General features: G+C 34.6%; 1 protein-coding gene across 8 annotated transcripts in view; it reads left to right on the forward strand.

Moving 5' to 3' along the window:
* Positions 1-20,312, forward strand: part of CAMK2D (calcium/calmodulin dependent protein kinase II delta) — a gene marked incomplete at its 3' end in the record, with an annotated part of 288,766 nt that overhangs the window by 237,579 nt on the left and 30,875 nt on the right. For 4 of the 8 annotated variants that reach the window (XM_082611548.1, XM_082611541.1, XM_082611543.1 and 1 more), the window contains exons 9-14: positions 946-1,040; positions 3,357-3,479; positions 3,716-3,799; positions 4,222-4,264; positions 7,557-7,594; positions 16,277-16,325. In XM_082611548.1, coding sequence (XP_082467674.1) covers positions 946-1,040; positions 3,357-3,479; positions 3,716-3,799; positions 4,222-4,264; positions 7,557-7,594; positions 16,277-16,325 — 432 coding nt within the window. Of the gene's footprint in view, positions 1-945; positions 1,041-3,356; positions 3,480-3,715; positions 3,800-4,221; positions 4,265-7,556; positions 7,595-8,973; positions 9,007-11,839; positions 11,900-13,881; positions 13,924-16,276; positions 16,326-20,312 lie in introns of all 8 variants that reach the window. The other 4 variants (XM_082611545.1, XM_082611546.1, XM_082611547.1 and 1 more) reach the window with 4 other exon arrangements.

Genomic DNA, 20,312 nt, shown 5'->3' on the forward strand with positions numbered 1-20,312 from the left:
AGACAAGGAGCTAGAAAAGAAAGTGAAGACCTTAAGCAGGGTAATAAAGTATTTCAAAAGTAGAGGAAGGGACATATGATGATAAAAAGGACAGTCCTGGGAGAAATTTAGACCCCAGATATGATTTCAAGGCAAGTTAAAAACAAGCAAATGCAAGAATTTTTTTTAATTTAAAAGTTAAATCATGTATTGATTAAATTAATTTGTGAATAATTACATATTGATATTTATGAAAAAGATCTCAAATTGTATTAAAGCTGAGTATTTAATTCTTTGAATTTTATGTACAGTTTCACTTTCCTCTTAATTTTCCCTCTTTGTAACATATACTCTCCTGTAGTAACACTGGTTTAGTTGTTTTACTGAAAAACTCTATTTTTGAAGACTAAGGTCATTAAAGAGAAAAGGATTTTCTTCTCTTTATATGTTATCCACACTCCCAGGGACCCTGACTATTTAGAGCGTGAATCTATAACCAGGGCACAATTGCTCTACAAAATGTCCTAATTAGCAGCAAAATGACTAAGGAAATAAATAACATGTTATGTTTTTAAATGTCAACCTACAAAGTGACTAAAATCACATGGTATCTAAATAGATAAAAGCACAGGGAGGTCCTATATAGGCAGGGTTCAGCGAGGCCAAATGTGTCAGCCACGATGGCAGGTGAGCTTCATCTTCAGTGCTGTCCTGCTGTGCCTCTTTAGAATTCTTTTGTGCATGCATTGGACCTGACACATTATCAGAGCTCTTGAGCATAGGGGGAACAGCATTCACCCTCCACAGAACACTTCAGAGTAGATCAGAACATGTCTCTCTGAAGTTTACCAACAATCCAGTTTCCCCTCTTTGAATGGGTGTGGCTGAATATCATTGTGGATCTGCCACATTTAACTTATTGTTGACTGTGACTTAACGTTATGTTAATATGCTCATTCCCTCCAGGGGTCATTCTCTACATTCTACTGGTTGGATATCCACCCTTCTGGGATGAAGACCAGCACAGACTCTATCAGCAGATCAAGGCTGGAGCTTATGATGTATGTAATAACTGTTCATCCAGCTTTAGACGAGGGTTTTTTGTTTATTGACCAAGAACCAGATTTTTTTCATTGCTATTTTAAGCATAATTTTCAGTAATGTCCCTTATTATTTTCCTCTCTCTTAGGGGAAGGGAGATAAAGAATAAGAAATGCAGCATCTATATCCAGTTTCTATTTCCTTTTAGCTCAATATCTCCTAAGATTGAAAGGAAAGCAGTTTGTAGTTCTAAGGAAGGACCTTGCTTGTCAAAGCATTTGGATCTTAGTGCATTTTAAAACATATAAAAATTAAAAGATTTTTGCTTTAGAAATGGTTACTACCTGTTTAGCTGAATTATATTTTCAAATGCTTATCACATAATTATATACCAACAATACTTTGCAGTGATCCATGTATCAAATAGAACATTGTTCCATTATGTCAGTTTTGACTGTTTTTGTTTTGTTTACCCAAGTGACTTCTCTGAGAACTTTCATTTGAAGAATGGGTTTCACAATTGAAAAATATTTGAAAATCACAATTCCAATACATTTCATTTACAATTAGGATATTTGAAAGTAGGCATATGAATTAAGTTCTGTATCTGAAGAGTAAGACCATATGTACTCTGTCTTTAGGGCTTAACTTTGTGCTCTTTGGTATAATTTTCTCTCCTTTGATAAATATGTCTGTAAATATGATTTACCACCTCCTCTGGTTTTACCTCACACAGTCCTCTGGAAGTTAGAATGCAAGGTCTGGACATGCTCTTCCTATGTTATTAAGTGGGCTAACTAAGTGGTAGGCAATATTGGGTCCACCTTCTGTGTACAAGTTAAAAGCTCAATGTGGCTGTGAGAAAAGTTATGAGAAGTCTGTATTATATTGTATCAGGTCTCATGAACTCCCCAATGCATTTCTGACTAAACGTAATATTCTGATGGATGTGTGTATCACAGGTATTTAAAATCTTTAATTTTGAAGCATTCCATTTTAGCCAGACTAATGATAATTAAACCAAATTGTAATTTACCTGGCCAAGCTAGCACATTCACCATCTTTACAGACTAGAACTAGGCACCTCCTTGGGAAGACACAGCTCTGCAATGCACTGCTTGGTGAATGTGAAGGAATGACTTTGTGAAAGTTAGAAAAATAAGAAAAGGGCCCACCTTTATCTAGGTTGAACCCAGCGCCTCATTTTCTATCAGAAGATCTGCACATCATAAAGAAGCAGGGTTGAGTGTTTCTTCAGTAGTTCCTGATTAGCAATTTTTTACAACTGCCCAAAATAAACTTCTGGAATTAAAATGACAGTTGTTAAACTGGCAAAAATTTGCAAGTATTAAAGAGTCAATATCATTTTTCTTATGTTTCGTTTTGCCAATGGATCACAAACTGCCCATTTTATGACTACTAAAAGTGAACTAACTTAAGTCCATTAAGGCACAGTGACAATGCCTTTTTTCTCAAGATTGTCTATAAAAATTCATGAATTGAGAAAAGAACCTGATATTTTGTTTATTTAGAAACTAATGCAATATACATTTTTCTTAACCCATCAAGAATATTACTTCTACTAAATATGCTTATTAAGTGAAAGTGAGGTTACATAATTTTCAACAAAAATTTATACACAGAAATTTAGAATAAATCTCTTTAGCATATTATTACTATACAAACAGATTACTAATAGAAGTTATGAGAGTAAATTTCATGAACTTTCTTTTGGTGAAATTTATCATTTTTGAAGTGTTAAAATGAAATCCTGCTGAGGCTCAAATTTGTAGTCTCAAATTTCTTCTCACTGCTGCACTCCAAATAATGACAATTTATAGGTCAGTTTTGGAACAGGAATTGAAGCTGTTTTATTATCTCTGCTATTACTCTTGATGAGTTGTGGAAGTGTGTAACACATTATTTTGAACCTTGGCATAGCATGACAATGTGACAATGTCTCAGCTTTACTGACTTTTGAAAAATTGCATAAATAATTACGAGAAAGGCTGCATAAAATTGAATTTTCATATCAAAGCAGATATGCTTTGAGAGGACTAGAAGATTGAGTTTATTTTTCCAAATTTAAGAATGTATCACTGGTTATGGCAATTTAGTGTACATATTTGTCCCTTATCAATTACACTCAATATCTTAATATATAGATATATACATAGAGTGGGGATATATATATCTACATCAGTTTGTCTATATGTAGGTACAATTTAACTTATACAAGAAATTCACTACTTAAGGAAATTATTAGTATATTTGGCTCTTCTCTGTTCCACTGAGTGTATCCATTTTTTAAACCCTTTATAAACATATTTTTAAAGTTTCCATCACCGGAGTGGGACACAGTGACTCCTGAAGCCAAAGACCTCATCAATAAAATGCTTACTATCAACCCTGCCAAGCGTATCACAGCCTCGGAGGCACTGAAACACCCATGGATCTGTGTAAGTGACAGTTCTCCAAAGATCTCAGAAGATCAAATGAAAAATACATTCTCCTTTAAAATTTGTCTTACAAATAGTCTTGGCAAAATCAGTCTTTCATTATTAGGAAACTCTTGCAGTTGAATGCTTATAAGTTTGTCAGATGGATGCAGGCACCATTAATAAAAATTTGATGAAGTGAAGGAATGAATATCTTTTAAGTATCCTCAATTAAGTTTATTTTTCTCCTCTTCCAGCAACGTTCTACTGTTGCTTCCATGATGCACAGACAGGAGACTGTTGACTGCTTGAAGAAATTCAATGCCAGAAGAAAACTGAAGGTAAGAAATTTTCCATTTTTGTGAGGAGGGAGATTCTGTGTGAAGAACAGAGCTATGAGCAGAGGCTTTTAAATGTGTAAGCCTCAGTACTCTTCTTCTGGGTCTTTGGGAAATGGAATCTACACTGGAATTAAAGCTACGATGAAGAGCTAGGATCATTGGCCATGCGTGCCGTGGTCCCTCCCTTCAGTGGAAAACAGCTGTGCAGGTTAGTAATTGGAATCTGGCCGCACCCACAAGGGTGGTCCCAGCTTTATGAGACACATAGGCCTGCTACTCTCAGGAAACCAAAACCAAAAACAAACAAAAATGCCCCGACTGAAAGTAAGGCTAGGAGAAGATTTATTGTCAAAAACTGCTTCTTTGTTAGGTCAGTGATTTGCAAAGGCAGCATTAATTTTGTATTCTTGTCACTCTGACAGGGTGCCATCTTGACAACTATGCTGGCTACGAGGAATTTTTCAGGTACACGTGTTAAGAATTCTGCTCTTGATCCCCTCCTCTCTTCTCTGGTATCTTTTTTTGGAATTTAATTTTAAATTCTTTAATAATTAGAAAAACACTGTCGTTCGGGGGTGGCAAATGTGTGCCATGGATTCCTTCCACACCTGTGGCTGCCATGAGGCTTTTACCTGGGTGCTGTCTCACAGAGGCGTTAGGCCCGTGACTACACTCCATGAGAGCACCCAGGCAGCTCCACCTCTAGTCAGCACTGGAGCAGGACTCGAAACCCCTCTGTCACCCCTGCTGGGGTGCACACGTCCTCCCCCCAGCTTGAAGCTCAGCATTTTGAATGTAGAATTAATTGATATCTCATAAAGTAATAACTATGAATAGTTTCTTTTTTTTTGTCTCATTCTCTCAGGGAATCCCAGTAAGCAAGATTTTTAGAAGGCCATTATTGAGGAACCCAATTCTCTTAGGCCTAAGTCCTTTTGAAAGTACAGTTCTGTAGTATCTTGGCCTGCTATAAGAATGATTACAACTTTCAAAGGTATCTAAACTCAAGAATTTACAGAGAACCTACCCCACAGTAATAAACGTTCCTTGAAGTGATTTATTGGTAAAAATAAGTTTGTTTACATAATGGGCTGAAAAAAGCTAAACTGTTTCTTTATTGTAGGAGTGACTCGCCAAAGTCAACATAAAGTATATACCCTTTCCAGAAACTGAGTTTTGGAACTCCTTTTTTTGATGGGTTACCTCAAAGGATCAGGTTTCCAAAAACAAAATTTTGGTAAAAGCTCATCAGTCTTATGTATGGAGAGGGACTTAAGCAGCAAGACTGTTGCATTGGTAAAACTTACTGTTTGGCTGTTTAAACTTGGAACAATTGTCAGATGATTACACCAAAAATACTACCATTTTACTTTGCTTACTGTTTATATAAGAGTGATTTGCAGCATCAAATTATCCAGCTGTGTCTTCAGTAATTTATTCCTGCTACATACTTCACTTCTGAGTATTGTAGTGATGTCAGGTGATGATCCATATCATTATCATGTTTTCCAAACTTCTCAACCAATTTCTAGTTACTGTTTACCATTTTATTAAACGGTCACCTTTTGTCTCCCATTGTATATAATGTGAGTTCATAGCAGGCTTTCCAAAGGCTTCCACTGACCTGTTAAACAGCAACGATGATAATAATGCAATGAGTAATGCTACAAACTGAGGGACTGTGTTAGTCAATTGTATGTATTTTGTCCAATTTGTTTGGTGTAGTAAAATCTTGTTACTGCCTTTGTCAAGTTACCTGTTTTATGAACAGTTGATTAATATAGTTGACATTTATATGGGTGAGTTCAATATCTCATTAAATATTAACTAATATATGCTATATTCAAATAAATTAATATTCACTGTGGCCCAATCATTAGTGAATCACTAAAAAGTAGGATGATTTATATGGTATGTATTGTTAATGACAAGCTAACTTGAAAAATTCTCCAGAATTAAGATTGTACATTTTGTTAAAGTCTCACGCATAAATTGGGCCTTTATTAATATATGTACCCATGTATAGAAGCTTTTTACCTCACATTTTCCTTTTCATCATCGTGTAAACTAAAAACTCACGACTAATATGTGGATTTGATATTGTTTCTGAATGTCTTAGCATGAAAAGCAAACTTTTTTTTACCCGTCATTTCAAAACCAACTGATATAACATTAGACGCAGTTACATCTTATAGTTGATATTGCATTTTAGTTTTGAGTATTCATTCTGTTTCATTGCCAGACATGCTCTTTAAAGTAACTTGTCCATGACTATATGGTTATAAAGTTGTTTTTATTTTTTCTTTTCTCCCGTTATGTGGAATGTATTTCTTGTGAGGTAAGGTGAATAGTAAGCAAAAGGGACATTTCTGCATCTCCCAGGCCAAATCCCTGCTTACCCTGAATCATTGTCTTCTCTTCGCTTGCTATTGCAATTCCAATTATTCTGAGTTTGCTTTCTAACCTATTAACTGCCACAGGATTTACTTAATATTGCTTTTTAGCTCCAAGTACATAGTATTATAGCTAAGGCTACTATTTCTTACAGTCTTATTAATAATAAATTAATAGCTTTGTTGCTAAAGACTAAATAAAATTAACATTTTTGTATCTTTTAAATAAATTTAAAATTTTATCAAAGTGATATCAAAATAATGGCCCAAATCAAACAGATGTCAGGAAATTACATGTTCATGCAGTTCTATTATAGCTAGGTATTTCTATTTCAGATACCAAATTCTATTCTGATGCACTTAAATAACTATATATATATAATTAACATTAAATGGAAGCATAAGTGTGTACTTTGTCCTACATGTTTGTGGATGTTCTACACTTGATCTACTAATTGTCGTTGACAGTTACATAATCTGTTCGCTGTGTATGTACCCATTCATAAGTATATTTTTCACTTTTTAATATACTCAAGGAGTTTGGTAACAGAAGGAATGCTAAAAGCTCCCTCCAAAAAAGTAAAGTTTCATGTAAGACCATGTACTTTAGGAGTTCTCTGATTTAGTTGAAGATTTAATTTTGTTTTATATCTCTCCTCAAATTTTATGATTTTTAATTTTTCAGTGTAAAAGGTTTTTGTTTATGACCTTTGTATTCTGATTTTGAAGTGCAAGAAAATATATAATACCTTTTTTTAAAGGTCATATGCTCAGCATTTAAAAAATTTGCTCTAGGTCAATAATATACCATTTCATTTTAAGTATAGTTATTAATATTTTTGTAAAAATGAAATTATCTGATTTCAAATATATATTTATTAAAAAGAATGTTATTTAGCCATAGCAAGTTGTCACAAATGAGTTTTAAACCTCTAGGAAGAGGGACTTAAGTGGCAGAACTGATACTTTTGGTGTGAATGAACATGTAATACAATCTGTGAGCTGATGTCTAAAGACTTGAAATAAACTTTCTGGATTACAGAAGCATAGTCCAGTTAAAGTTCCAGTATCCTTTTCACAGCCAACACTGAAATAAAGTCCAATAATATAAGTGGCAAAGTGTCCAATTATATTCAATGAACTAAATAAGAATTTAGTTCTAAATTTGATGTGGCAAGACCAAGAAAAGTGATACTGTATTTCAATGTCCTGTAAGCTCGCGCTCATCAATGTGACCTTGATAACTTGGCATATGTTGGCCATAAATCAGTAAAAGTGGTAGAAGGAAACAATAACCTGTTTTGTTGCCTGGCTGTCGGTTTCTATGGATAACTCACTAAACTGATTTTACTCTCGTTTTGCAGCAGCCAAGAGTTTGTTGAAGAAACCAGATGGAGTAAAGGTAAGTTAAACAGGTGCTCCTAAACTCATTTCTGACTTTCAGATGCTGGATTATTTTTAAATGTTAAATATAAGTTCTTAGTCATTGCAGCTTATATTTTTTATAGTTCCTGATAAAGGATGCAGGTTGAAATATAAAATAATTTAATATACAGGAATGACTAATATTTATACCAAGAAAAGCTGCATTTTTTCTACTTATTATATATTAAATAATCATGACAAAATAAGACTTTATATGGAGTTACCATAGAAACTGAACGTCTAAATCCTCTCTGTTTTACTACATCCTCAAACTGTCATGGTGGCCTGAAAATCCCTGAAAACCAAATGCTTTTCCAAATAGTTATGCTATGTTCTTGAAGGCTGCTGAAATTTATAGCCCATGGGGGGGAAAAAAATCAAATCATTGAGTCTAGGAAATCAAAATTCAAATGACTATATTCCTCTGCTTGGGCAGTTTTTATAAAGGTCTTAATTGTTCCTGTTCTTCTATCATAAGGTATTGAGACAGACTTAACATGAATATCCTGAACAAATATTAGAAAAATTTTCCAAGAAAGATAACGGCAGAATATTTTGACTTTCTTGGATTTCTAAACAAAATAATACAGCTTATTTTCTACTGATCCTGTTTTGTTTCATAGGAATTTACCTTTGATTGAATATAACCTTATACATGCATTATGTTTGTTATCTTTCCAGAGTATTACCTCGATGTTTTATTTCTTTAATCCTTTTCTTTCTCTTCCAATGGCAGACACCTACATTCCTCATGAACACTTCAACGTTCTTGGGAATTAATTAACTTTCTAACATTTGAACTTGACCCAAAGTCAAGTGGTCAGTTCATTTTGAATATATAACTTAGAAAATCATCTGTCACTTCTTATGTTCACACCCAGTCATTTCTTCAGCACCTGTCTGTGTGTGATTTGGGAATTTCCAGAGCTATGGTGACCATGCAATTGTGATTCCCGTTAGGTTGGCATTTACCTTTGATTAATTCCTTTCCTCAACCTGTAATATTCTCTTCCTTCTGCTTAGTTTATTCAACTTAATGTTCAGTAATGACTGTTGATGTCTGCTTCTTTCCCAATGTAACATTGGTGGAAATGTGATTTTTAAATTTTCCAAATGTTTTATTCCCCTGTGTTTTTCTGTATTGTTTGGTGATGCAGAGCTCACAGTTTCTATTGAGACATTTATTTTCACTACTATCCTTATATAGAAAGAAACATTTCCAGAACTTTTTTCTTCCAGTCAACTTATAGTTCACCTTTAAAGACAAAATTATTCTGTGCTCCATGCTTTGATACTTTAAAAATTCAACCGGTCATATTTTTTTTCTTTTCCTTTCTCTTTGACTGGTCAATTCAGAAAAGGAAGTCCAGTTCGAGTGTTCAGATGATGGTGAGGATCTCTATCTGCCAGATTTCTCCTCCTGTGAAAATTCATACTTAGGAATAGAACAGTCTTATTTGCCTAAGTTAGTGTAAGTGGAGAAAGTATAGGATCATTACAGGTTAATGTTAATTAACTATCAAACACAGTGCCCATGTTCAAATATTATTGTTTTTCTTTGAAAGGGAATTTTTGAAATATGTAAAAAGTTTATACCGTCATCCATATGCTATTAAAAAAGTGCAATTTTCTCCTAAAACTGAAGAAACCATGACATAATTAATGTCTATAATTATTGTGAAAAGTGAAGGAACACTATAGGATTATTTATAAATGGTGATCATGATTACTAAAATAGGAGTGATTCTTAGTTCAGATAAACCAGAATGCATCCACCATGGAGTTTTATAAATTGTATGAAAGTGATCTTACAAGGATTCGTCCAAGATAAGCACCTTTGGAAAAAAATATTTATTAACCTTAAAACTGAATGAACTCAACACCTGAAAAATAAGAATATCTTGCCCATGCCTTGTAAGAATAGTTCAGTGCATCATTTAAATATCTGGTTTCATTTAATTTTTTTAATAAAAATACTCTGCTTCCATAATATAAAATAAATACATTTCACAAACAAAAGTGCCAGAGCTCTTGTATATTTAAAAGACAGCTGTGGTTGAGCCCATACTTGATATCTGATTCTTTAAAAGGAAGTCCTCCTAGCCTTTTACCTAGAAATTCTCCTATTATTTTAAATTAATCAATATTACAAATACCTTCAAAAGATTTTCTACAGTAAAAAAATCATTAAGCTAAACTTTAAAAATGTTTTAACTGTACATTTAAACACAAGTAAAAGTGGTGGTTGAGGGACATATTCATTTAATTCATATTTGCCATGCCTAACAATAAAGGATGGCTCATCCAGACAGAATGGCCTTCATTTGGAAGAGAGGACACTGTGTGTATGCTGTGTATCTGTGTGTGAACGTGTGTGTTGATGTGTGTGCTCTTAAACAGTTAAGTTTGTGTGCATAGGTATGCCTGTGAGACATTTCCACTAAAATAAAGCAGTTCTTGGCAACCACAACCTAGGAAAAAAAATCAAGTCTCATATCTCAGAACAGAAAAGATCTCAGTACATTCCTCTTTCATTCTTTGCAATCACTGATACAAACTAAATGGATTATATTAAATATCTGTGGGCTTTAATCTTAAACACTTCTGATCATTTGATAAGAAGTCAGCTGTGTTTTACCAAGCATTCTTCCTGAATAGGAAATTATTTGCATGTGTGTCCCTCCTCTTTTCTCATATATTCTGTACAAAACTGAATACTGAATTTTGACCCTTCTTTAATAAACTCCACTATCTCTTATCTCTTTTTGGCTATTGCACAAATTTATGTTAACTTCTGCACACTTCTATTTAAAGAAAAATTTTAAACTATCCATGAAACATAGATTGATGGTCTAATATTTAAAGAGTTTTCCAGTAAAGGGCACCAAGTTTTCTCTCTTTTCTTGCATGTAACAGAGCTCAGTGTTTTAGTGTATTTAAATAATACTGGTACTAAATAGTCACACAAATAGGAATGAATAGAAAAGTAAAATATTATGTACCCAAGTTAATTTTTTGGACCTTCTGTCTTCCTCTCAGTGTCAGTTTCAATATGATCTGTAGGTATAAAATATGAAAGAAAAGAATTCTTAGAAAGTCTAAACAATTAAATTGGTGTAATTGCTTATAAATATTCATTTGGTATTCATTTATTTTATGCAGAATGTTTTTCTCTTTAAGTCCTTAAGTACATTTATACTAAAATTATGGGATGTATTTTTTAGAAAATAATATGTAAAGAAAATAACTAGATAATATAGTGCAAGAAAATGAATGTTAATTTATATTTGTTTGATAATCACAATGTCATGCATGAGTTTAAATGAATGTTGATTATTACTTTTCAGTCTTTGATTCTTTAGTAACCAAACTCAATTGTAGTTTCAAGTTGCCACTTGTCAACAGAGTCTTCTCTGGGCCATTACAATACTTATTGATCCTCGGAGCTGTTTTCACAAAGTGGCTTCCATAGTGATAATGAGCTTTCTTTAAGGTCAAAACCAATTATGTTAAAGCAAGGGAATGGTATTACCAAATAGTCTTCAACAATAGCAGTAATTTGACAGAATACATAGTGTTTTCCTCTCAAACAATTGTGAAAAATAAAGTCATTTTGCATCCAGAATATGGTAAAGAGTTCAATTTGCTCATTTATAATTGAAGATGTATTTTTAAAGGAGACCCAGACTTATCATTTTAAGATATTTTACTATAAAGCCTGCATTTCATCAGAAGACCTAAGTTTTTAATTTGATACCTACTAAACAAAATGATGATGGCTCCCCAGAGAAAGACAGTCTATGTGTGACTTCAGGCTCAAGAATCAAATGAAAAAAGGAATGTATTCATAACAATGAAAATTGGAAGCTGGGCAACAGAATCCAACCTGAAGAGTATGAAAATGTTTACATTTATTTCATGCTCTGACACTTGACTTGAGCTCCGTTGAAGCAACTCTTTGTCTGTTTGCTAAGGTGACACAGCCAAAGCAGCCAAGTCCGTTTTGTCATTCCACCATCACAGACACAGTCCTAGCCTGGATGTGACCATCAGAGACTAGAATTGATCATAATTCCTGTCAGTCATCACCGTGTCTTTCACGTTCATCTTCAGTGGCTCTTTATTTTCATGTCTATATCTTCACTTAGACATGCTGTGTATAGAGACATTGGCTACCCAGGGGTTTAAGGCATCTCTGTTTCTATTTTCTGCATACCTACAGATAAACAACAAAGCCAACGTGGTAACCAGCCCCAAAGAAAATATTCCTACCCCGGCGCTGGTATACCTGGACTCTTTGTAACCCTTCTTAAGTTCTTTACTGTTTTTGTTGTTTCTCTCATTTGCTTTCACTATATAGATACATTTTTTTTATTTTTATTTTTTTGGATTTTGTTCTTGTTTTTGCTTTCTAAGATATGAGAAAAGTTCTTTTCTTTTTGTTAAGGTAGCTGTCAAACAGTGTGTTTCTAACATGAGATGACCTCATTTCATTGTTGACCATTGTACTGACGATAGCTATGGTCTTCAGTTAAAAGTGTTGCATGCTGCCTTAGAAATACCGTAGAATACGCTTTGGTTGCTCTTAGCTCTTCTTTTGATGATAGCTCTAGATATGCAAACAGCGGTTTCTTCTTTTCCTGACGCAACTGTTGACATCAAGGAGAGCTAAGAGGATTACTACTAGACAAAAGTAAATGTGGACCTTATTCAGAGCTCCCGTTTCCCTCTTATTACGACAGCAGGGCTTTGTAAGACCTCACTTTCTGAGATAAAGAGGCACTGGATAATTTAAAGCTTTTTGTTTGTTGTGTTTTAAATTAAATTATCACTGTTTCACTTTAATCCAAAGGATGAAATTGCATAGCACAGAGCTTTGAACTATCAATGGGAATCAGTTTTGTCCATTTCTATCAAATTCACACTATTAACTCAATCAGTTTAACACTTTGAGACCATATTATGTTGAAATTCAAGGTTTGAATACTGGCATTCAGTGTTCTTAGTTTCATAATGTTTTCCCCAAATTATTCCATGTTTTGATTTATGAGTTTCAGAAATGTTAATGGTTTTTTACTGTCCTCTGTACTGTTAATTTCAGATGAATGGAAAATGTTAGGGAGATTGTCCCACTAGAGTTAACCAGAAGGCTCAATTTAAAAACATTTAAAGGAAGGACACATCAAGATAGCAGGTTACTTACTAGAAGAAAAATCAGGGTTGATCATACCTCCAGCCAGGGAAGGGAAGAAGGACGGCAGTAAATATGCTTTCTAAGTACTTCAGCATAAAGTGTAGTGGAGATGAGATAGTCCAGTGGGCAGAGTGCTTATGACTGAAGAGCATTCTCCATGGGTTGCAGTAACTCCCAGTTGCTAAGACATCATGTAATGAAGGTGCCAAGAATGCCATTGATGTATTGACACTGAATCGTTTTTTACATCAGTTATTTGACTGTTATTTTCCACTTGGGAATATTTCTTCAATTTTCTAGTAGAAAGTAATAGGAAAAATAATATTTTCTTCATGGAAAAACTACTTTACAAACAAATCTTTCATGTAAGTCTATAAAACAGAAATTTCTTATATATATATATATATATATATATATGAATTAACATGGGATTTAACAGCAATGTGTCTCAAATTACAGTGTTTATATGATTAGTTCTAGAACCTTTTCAATGTTTCTCAGAATTTCTTATGGACTTTGAAATACATTCTTTAGGATAGCCCCTTTTTAAGCATCGTCCAATGATTCTAGGTTTTCCAAAGGTATTTATCTGTGTATTGTGACACCATAATTCGTTCTCAGATTAATACAGCTGAAAAATATCTTCACAAAGACTTTGAGGTCATCTCAAAAAATTCTAATCTCCAGTGCCCTTGGCCAGTTTTCTATGGGACAGATATTAACAGGCTGTTTGTTAAAGAAGAAAGGAAAGCTCTATCTGGTATAGGACTTTGTGAAACAGCAAGTGCCTCTTTAGGTCTCCAAACTTCAAAGCCTTGTCTGTATGCTGATCACGAATAAGGTCTTTTGCATGCTGCTGCTAGGTACTGAGGTGCTGTATCTCATGGGCTCACCAGGGAGATCTTTCATCAGAGATCTTGTCAGCTGCAAGCTCTGACAGTAGTTAACATTGCTTAAGCTCTTGTCACTATTTAGTTGTGTCAGCTGGCTCACTCTGCTCTGTCCCTGCACTAGTTAAGAATGTACTTACCAATGCGAACTGTTTCTTTCTCTATTTTGTTCTCACTCAGGAGCCCCAAACTACTGTAATCCACAACCCTGATGGAAACAAGGTATTCAGAAAGAATCAACATCATCTTGCTTTAATAAGATTACACATCTCATCAAATATCCAAAGCAAATTTAATTCATAATCTCAAATTAGGAAAGAAAACCCTTACCCTTTTCTACCATACTTTCTTTTGGGCCTAATTTATCTGGAACTATACACATATTTCTTTGAAAACAAAAATGAATGACATCGTGAAAGAGAAATGAGTGGTGCAATTAGTCAGTAAAAGTCCAGTTAACAAGTCTGTATGTCGAGATGACTGTGTATCTTAAGCAATTCCATCTGGTTTTTCCCCCCATGCCTGTCTGCATTGTACTTTAGATGTGTTCTGCATGAAATTTTAGAATTTCTTGCTATATCATCCCACTATCTTCAAAAAAATCAACTTGAGTTCCTAGTTATTTGTTTAAATTTAATGTTGCTTTTGAATTTTATTCATTCTGTTGTCATAGTGTGCTTTTTGTTTTCTTTTAATTCCCTGTTGTTTGTGGTGTTTTTGTTGTTTGGCATGGATTTGAGGATAATCAGGGAGTTTCACTTCTTGTGAAGTATGTTTGTTTTTGTTGAATTATATGCATTTCAGTAACAGACATGTAACTGCTTATCCTGAAAGAAGACTGTGATGTTTCCTATCCATTGTAAATTGTTTGCATAGCACGTTAACTAAATAACAGTACTTGTATACATGTCCGTAGGATGAAAGGAGGCAGTTCCCGAACGTATTCCATCTTTCTGCTTTGTTACTTCTCATCCATTATTATATCTCTAAGGGGAGGGAAAAATACTTCATCAGACTTTTTTCAAATTTTAAGTATAGTCATGGGTCTTACCTTTCTTTACTCTTATCTACAGTGTTAAAGTCTTAGAAAACACATTTCCTCTGGTCTAACATTTAGTTGGTCAATATTAAAATCACTAAAGTAAAAAACCATGAAATGTTATGTTCCTTAATATGAGATGTATTTTACAGTCATGACACTTACAATGTTCTAAGTCCCTAAAAGACTCGAGGTAGTCAGGAGCATCACACATGTGAACAATTATTTTCAATATCATTAGCAAGTGAAAGACCAAGCATAGCAGCTGGAGTGGACACTTCGATAATTCTAGCTATGTCATTTGTAAGAGTTGTTGCATGATATTTCCTGCTTACATGAATTAGTTTATTTTTACAGTGCATGGGTTTATCCTCATCTTGAGTTTAAATTTGAATACTAGGTCACATTAAGAAATGCATGAAGACTCTGCTTTCGTTTTATGTTGTGGAGACTCTGGATATATCTTTAATTAGTCTGTCCCTTTGGATTAAATATTATATATCATAGTTGTATAAATTGATCATTTTTTTTGAATATTGAGTCTCTAAAAGTACACTGACTAGTGTTTGCATCATTTTCCAAAATTTGTTTTCATTGCTGAACACTTAGCTATTGATTAGAAGTCTCCAATTTTTTTTGGCAGTAGCCTTTCCAAGTAGAAAATTGTGTCTTTCTTACGAATATTACTAAATTTCTTTGCTAGAAATATTTTATTAATACATTATTAATGGAAAAATGTGTCAGCCATTTTAAGGAACGTGTCTTAATACTGGCAGTTACAGTGTCCTTTTAACTGTGCTTATTAATCATTTGTAGTTTTACAGAGAAATAGCTTTGTCTTTTCATTATGGGAGCAAGTTTCTTATCAATAAAGCCAGTTTCTAATTTAGAAATCAATGAAAAAAATCTGATTTTTCCTTGAAAGTAAATTATTCATATAATTCCATTGTGCTGATCACAAACATGGAAATTCTTCTTGAAAGCACTTTCACCATATCTCAGCTTCTTCATCAAATGATTCAATGAAATGCTTTTTCTCTCTACAAAGAAGTCAGACTGATAAATAGCCTACAAATTTATTGTTTGATATAGTGCCTTACACAAAGAAAGGACTAATTACTAATTAATTGGGAATAAAAAATGTTGTTTTTTAAGGTTCAAATTCATTAGGCTAGTATATTCAACTTCTCATAAATACTTAGAGAAAGCACACCTTATGGGGCACTGTAACACAACACATCCTTACACAGCTCTTAAAATAAGTTGCATACTTTGACTGCTTCTACAAGTCACCTTGATTTATCGTGCTTCGGGGATTAGGCAACCAGAGTACTCCCTTTTTGAAATGTTTGCAGCATTTGACATTTTTATTTCTGTTAAAACCACGTAACGTATTTGTACATTTGCATGTCGGTATATGCGCACAGCCTGCTGAAGAATTTTGCATGATGTGTATATCACTTGCTAATTTTTTGAGAAAAAGAAAAGTCAAGCTATTCATTGTTTGCAACTTTAAATATGTTTTCTTCTCAACAGGAGTCAACTGAGAGTTCAAATACAACAATTGAGGATGAAGACGTGAAAGGTATGATTAAACCAGAAATAGAAAATCCCAGCTCAGAGTTACATATATATCAGAAGAAAAGTATTTGTTTCAAATAACTAATAAGTTTAGGAACTAGGCCTATTCTGAGACACAAAAATAATTTTCTTTTTATAAGTACATTATTATTTTAATTATATGTACTGATTTTGTCCATTTTTCTTCACATTATATTCTTTTCTCTGTCTTTAAACTATAGACAACATGTGGTATATTCAAGGGCATTGTGATTTTAAACTAGTAATGAATGTTTGGGATCATAATATCATTCTAAATATATCAGTCAAAAGGTAATACAAAAGGTATATGTATGTCTAGAAAACAACTTATATTCAAGAATAGAGCATGAGAATAACCATTTTTTGAAACTTTCAGTAGTCTCAATTGGGTTTCAGTGAAATTCTGCATTTGGCAGCCTTTTAAACCTATATTTTCATGCACTTTTCTAATATATTCTTGATCTCCATTCAGTTCATTTGCCCAGGTTCCCTTAGCTCCATATATGAGTCATTGCCAGCATTTCTATCAACATCTCAGTGCCTCTGCACATACATACTAAACACACATTTGCAGTCAGTTTTCTTCTTTTTGGTCTCAGGGCTTTTTTTTTTTTTTTTAACAACTTTATTGGAGTATAATTGCTTTACAATGGTGTGTTAGTTTCTGCTTTATAACAAATTGAATCAGCTATACATATACATATATCCCCATATCCCCTCCCTCTTGTGTCTCCCTCCCACCCTCCTATCTCACCCCTCTAGGTGGTCACAAAGCACCGAGCTGATCTCCCTGTGCTATGTGGCTGCTTCCCACTAGCTATCTATTTTACATTTGGTAGTGTATATATGTCCATGCCACTCTCTCACTCAGGGCTGTTTTAGAAGTGTTAATTTTGCTGCAATCATTTATGCAGTTTTGTATTCTTATTTTTTTAATTTAGTATACGTAACTACAATTCCTACAGGCCACTTGTCTAGAAGCCATTCCAGAAAAAGAATGGTAAAAACAGGGATATTTAAAACAGAAGTATTAAAGGAAAAGAAGTATAAAACAAATTCAGAGAAATGATCCATCAGATAATTTAACATTATCTGGAAAGATTGTTACCTAATAGTATCCCCATAGGCTTTAATTATGTAGGTAGCATTGGTAAGATATAATTTTGAAAACTTATATTCATGTTATAGAATAAAGAACCTGGAAATCCTCAGGTCAAGGAGACATATAGGCTATTTAAGAAATAAAAATGACTATAGACCACAAGTTGCTAGTCACCTCTGCTGACTTCTTCCTTTTTGGTCGTACAGAACAGCTGACACTTAAAATGTAGTCTCTATTTAGATTATTAGTGCACTGACCTAACTTTGCTAGAAGTAGTCAGTCATTATTTACAGCGGAAAGGTGGATAGCTGTGTCGAGGATTTTATTTAGTAGATCTTTTTTTTATTATTATTTATTTATTTTATTTTTGGCCGTGTTGGGTCTTCGTTGCTGTATGTGGGCTTTTCTCTAGTTGCGGCGAGCAGGGGCTACTCTTTGTTGTGGTGCGCAGGCTTCTCATTGTGGTGGCTTCTGTTGTGGAGCACGGGCTCTATGTGTGAGGGCTTCAGTAGTTGTGGCACGTGGGCTCAGTAGTTGTGGCTCACGGGCCCTGGAGCACAGGCTCAGTAGTTGTGGCACATGGGTCCAGCTGCTCCACGGCATGTGGGATCTTCCCGGACCAGGGCTTGGACCCGTGTCCCCTGCATTGGCAGGCGGATTCCCAACCACTGCACCACCAGGGAAGCCCTAGTAGATCTATTCATCTCCCTCTTGCCTCTGAGCTAAAATTTGAACTGAAGTAATTTTATGAATCACTGATGCCAGTCTTATTAGATAAAGAGTTTTTTTAACCAAATAAGCATATGTGCCATTTAGCTTTCGCAATGATTCAGAAAGCATCATCTTTACAAGTATTTTGGACTCATTAGCTCTTTCCCCCAAACGAAATGTTTATATGACTGTTTACATTCTTCTCCTGAACAGGAATCAAAAAGAAAAAATAACCTGTGCATTATTCACTGGTGAGACTGAATCTTTAAATAACTGAATAAAATTAGGAGAATACCAATACCTCACTGTATGCAAGTCATCCTCTGAGGAATATGTTTATTCTTAGGTGATTACAAGCAGGGTTTTAATAAGTGGTCTTTCTCACCGGAATTGGACTCTTCACTATACTACATATTGGCTTAGGATGATTGCTGTTAATCTGTGTAAATGTCAATATATAAACAGAGTCCCTGACAGTCTCACCTTATAGCTTATATTTATTTGGTGAAATGAAATTATATCAGTACTTCTCAGAAAACAGCTCTTCTCCTGAAATCACAATGATATGGGTTTCATCTCACCACTGGGATTTCCCATATTCAGACAGTATTTGTCTTTATAGTTATGCTGAGTCTACACACACCAAATGTTAGAGAAATTAAGCATAATATTGAGATCAAAAGAAATGTCCAGTTGATAAGTGAGCCCAAAGTGCCTTGATTCCTTTCCTTAAACTCAGTGAGTAAATTTTTCAAGTATCTGCTTTATTTTCCTAGGGTGGATGTGGCCACAGAGTCATATATATATTAGGCCTCATTTGTGTTCTTTTTAAGACCCGTACGGCCTTTTGGTGGTTAACCTTTTTAATATTGAATGATATCAGAAAACTTTAAGACTTAGAAGATCCTTTGAAAGATCACCCAGGCCATCATTCTTACTGTAAGACGGGTGGTACATAAAACTGTTATAAATGTTTTTGATATATTTATTATGATGGGGATAGGCTTGTGTGGTAATCTCTCCATTTATTAGTGCACTGTCTTTCAGAAAGACCCTCATATATTTATACATTTGAATGACTGTACTCTTTTCTCTTTACCTCAGAGTTGGCCATAGCTCTGAATAGCCTGGTAGGGAAAGTGTTTTTTGTCCAGCTCTGTTAGAACCCAAAGTTACACATATATCCAACATCTAGGAACTCACAAAGACCAATGAATTATATCCCCTGACCAAAACCATATCCTCATTACAAAACTATATCCTATCCACAAAACTGGATGTCTTTCTTCGACACACACACTTTCCAACTCTCTCCTTTCTATATACAACCTTGTTATCAGGGTGAAACACCACAACTTTTAACATACTCTTAAAGGCATATTCCCATAGTGCACTCCTCCGTACAGCCACATGCTCCATTCCTTCCTGCTGGTCGCCCCCCCTAACACCAGCACCTCGACTGGCATCGTTTCATGATGGTGTGTGGATCCCTTGAACACCATATCGCATGCTTCCCCTGCCAGTGTGGGGCACATTCCGTCCCATCCCTGAGGACCAACCTGGCAGGGACAGGTCTACCTCCCCTCCACTGTAAAGAAACATGGGGAGGGGGAATTAAAACATCATGGTGACCTAACTGGAGGAAGAAATGAGGTGAACCAACAACAGGGTACCCTTTTCTGGCCTCTTCTGGAGGAAGAAGGTAGAAAGACTAGCAGCTGTCAGAGGAGGAAGAAAGCAGAAGTTGTAGTAGATTAATGGTCCTTTCCATTCAGTGGAACCTAGACCACCTAGAGAGCCGGGATTTGGGGAAGACCTATTTTCCTTGAACTCTGCTTATTAGTTTCCATTCAGAATGGCCTTTAGCTTTCAAGAGGCCCCAGTCCCTGTCACTCTTGCTTTGTATCTAAGCTATCTCAGCTTCTTCATTCATTCAGGGAATGTTTACTAAATGTCTACTGTTTGCCTGAGCTCCACGTCCTCTCTTCGTGAACTAGTTTTATTCAAGAGCTTTCAACACCTCAGGCAAAACATTCTTCTGTGTGCTTTACATGAATCTTTTGTGCTATCATTTAAGCCATTTCTCACATTTAATTCAATAAATATCAGGAAAACTTACTGAAAAAGTGAGACCCAAGGTAAGTGTATTTCATATCT

Source organism: Mesoplodon mirus (genome assembly GCF_964341445.2).
Source record: "Mesoplodon mirus genome assembly, chromosome: 2".
NCBI lineage: Eukaryota > Metazoa > Chordata > Mammalia > Artiodactyla > Ziphiidae > Mesoplodon > Mesoplodon mirus.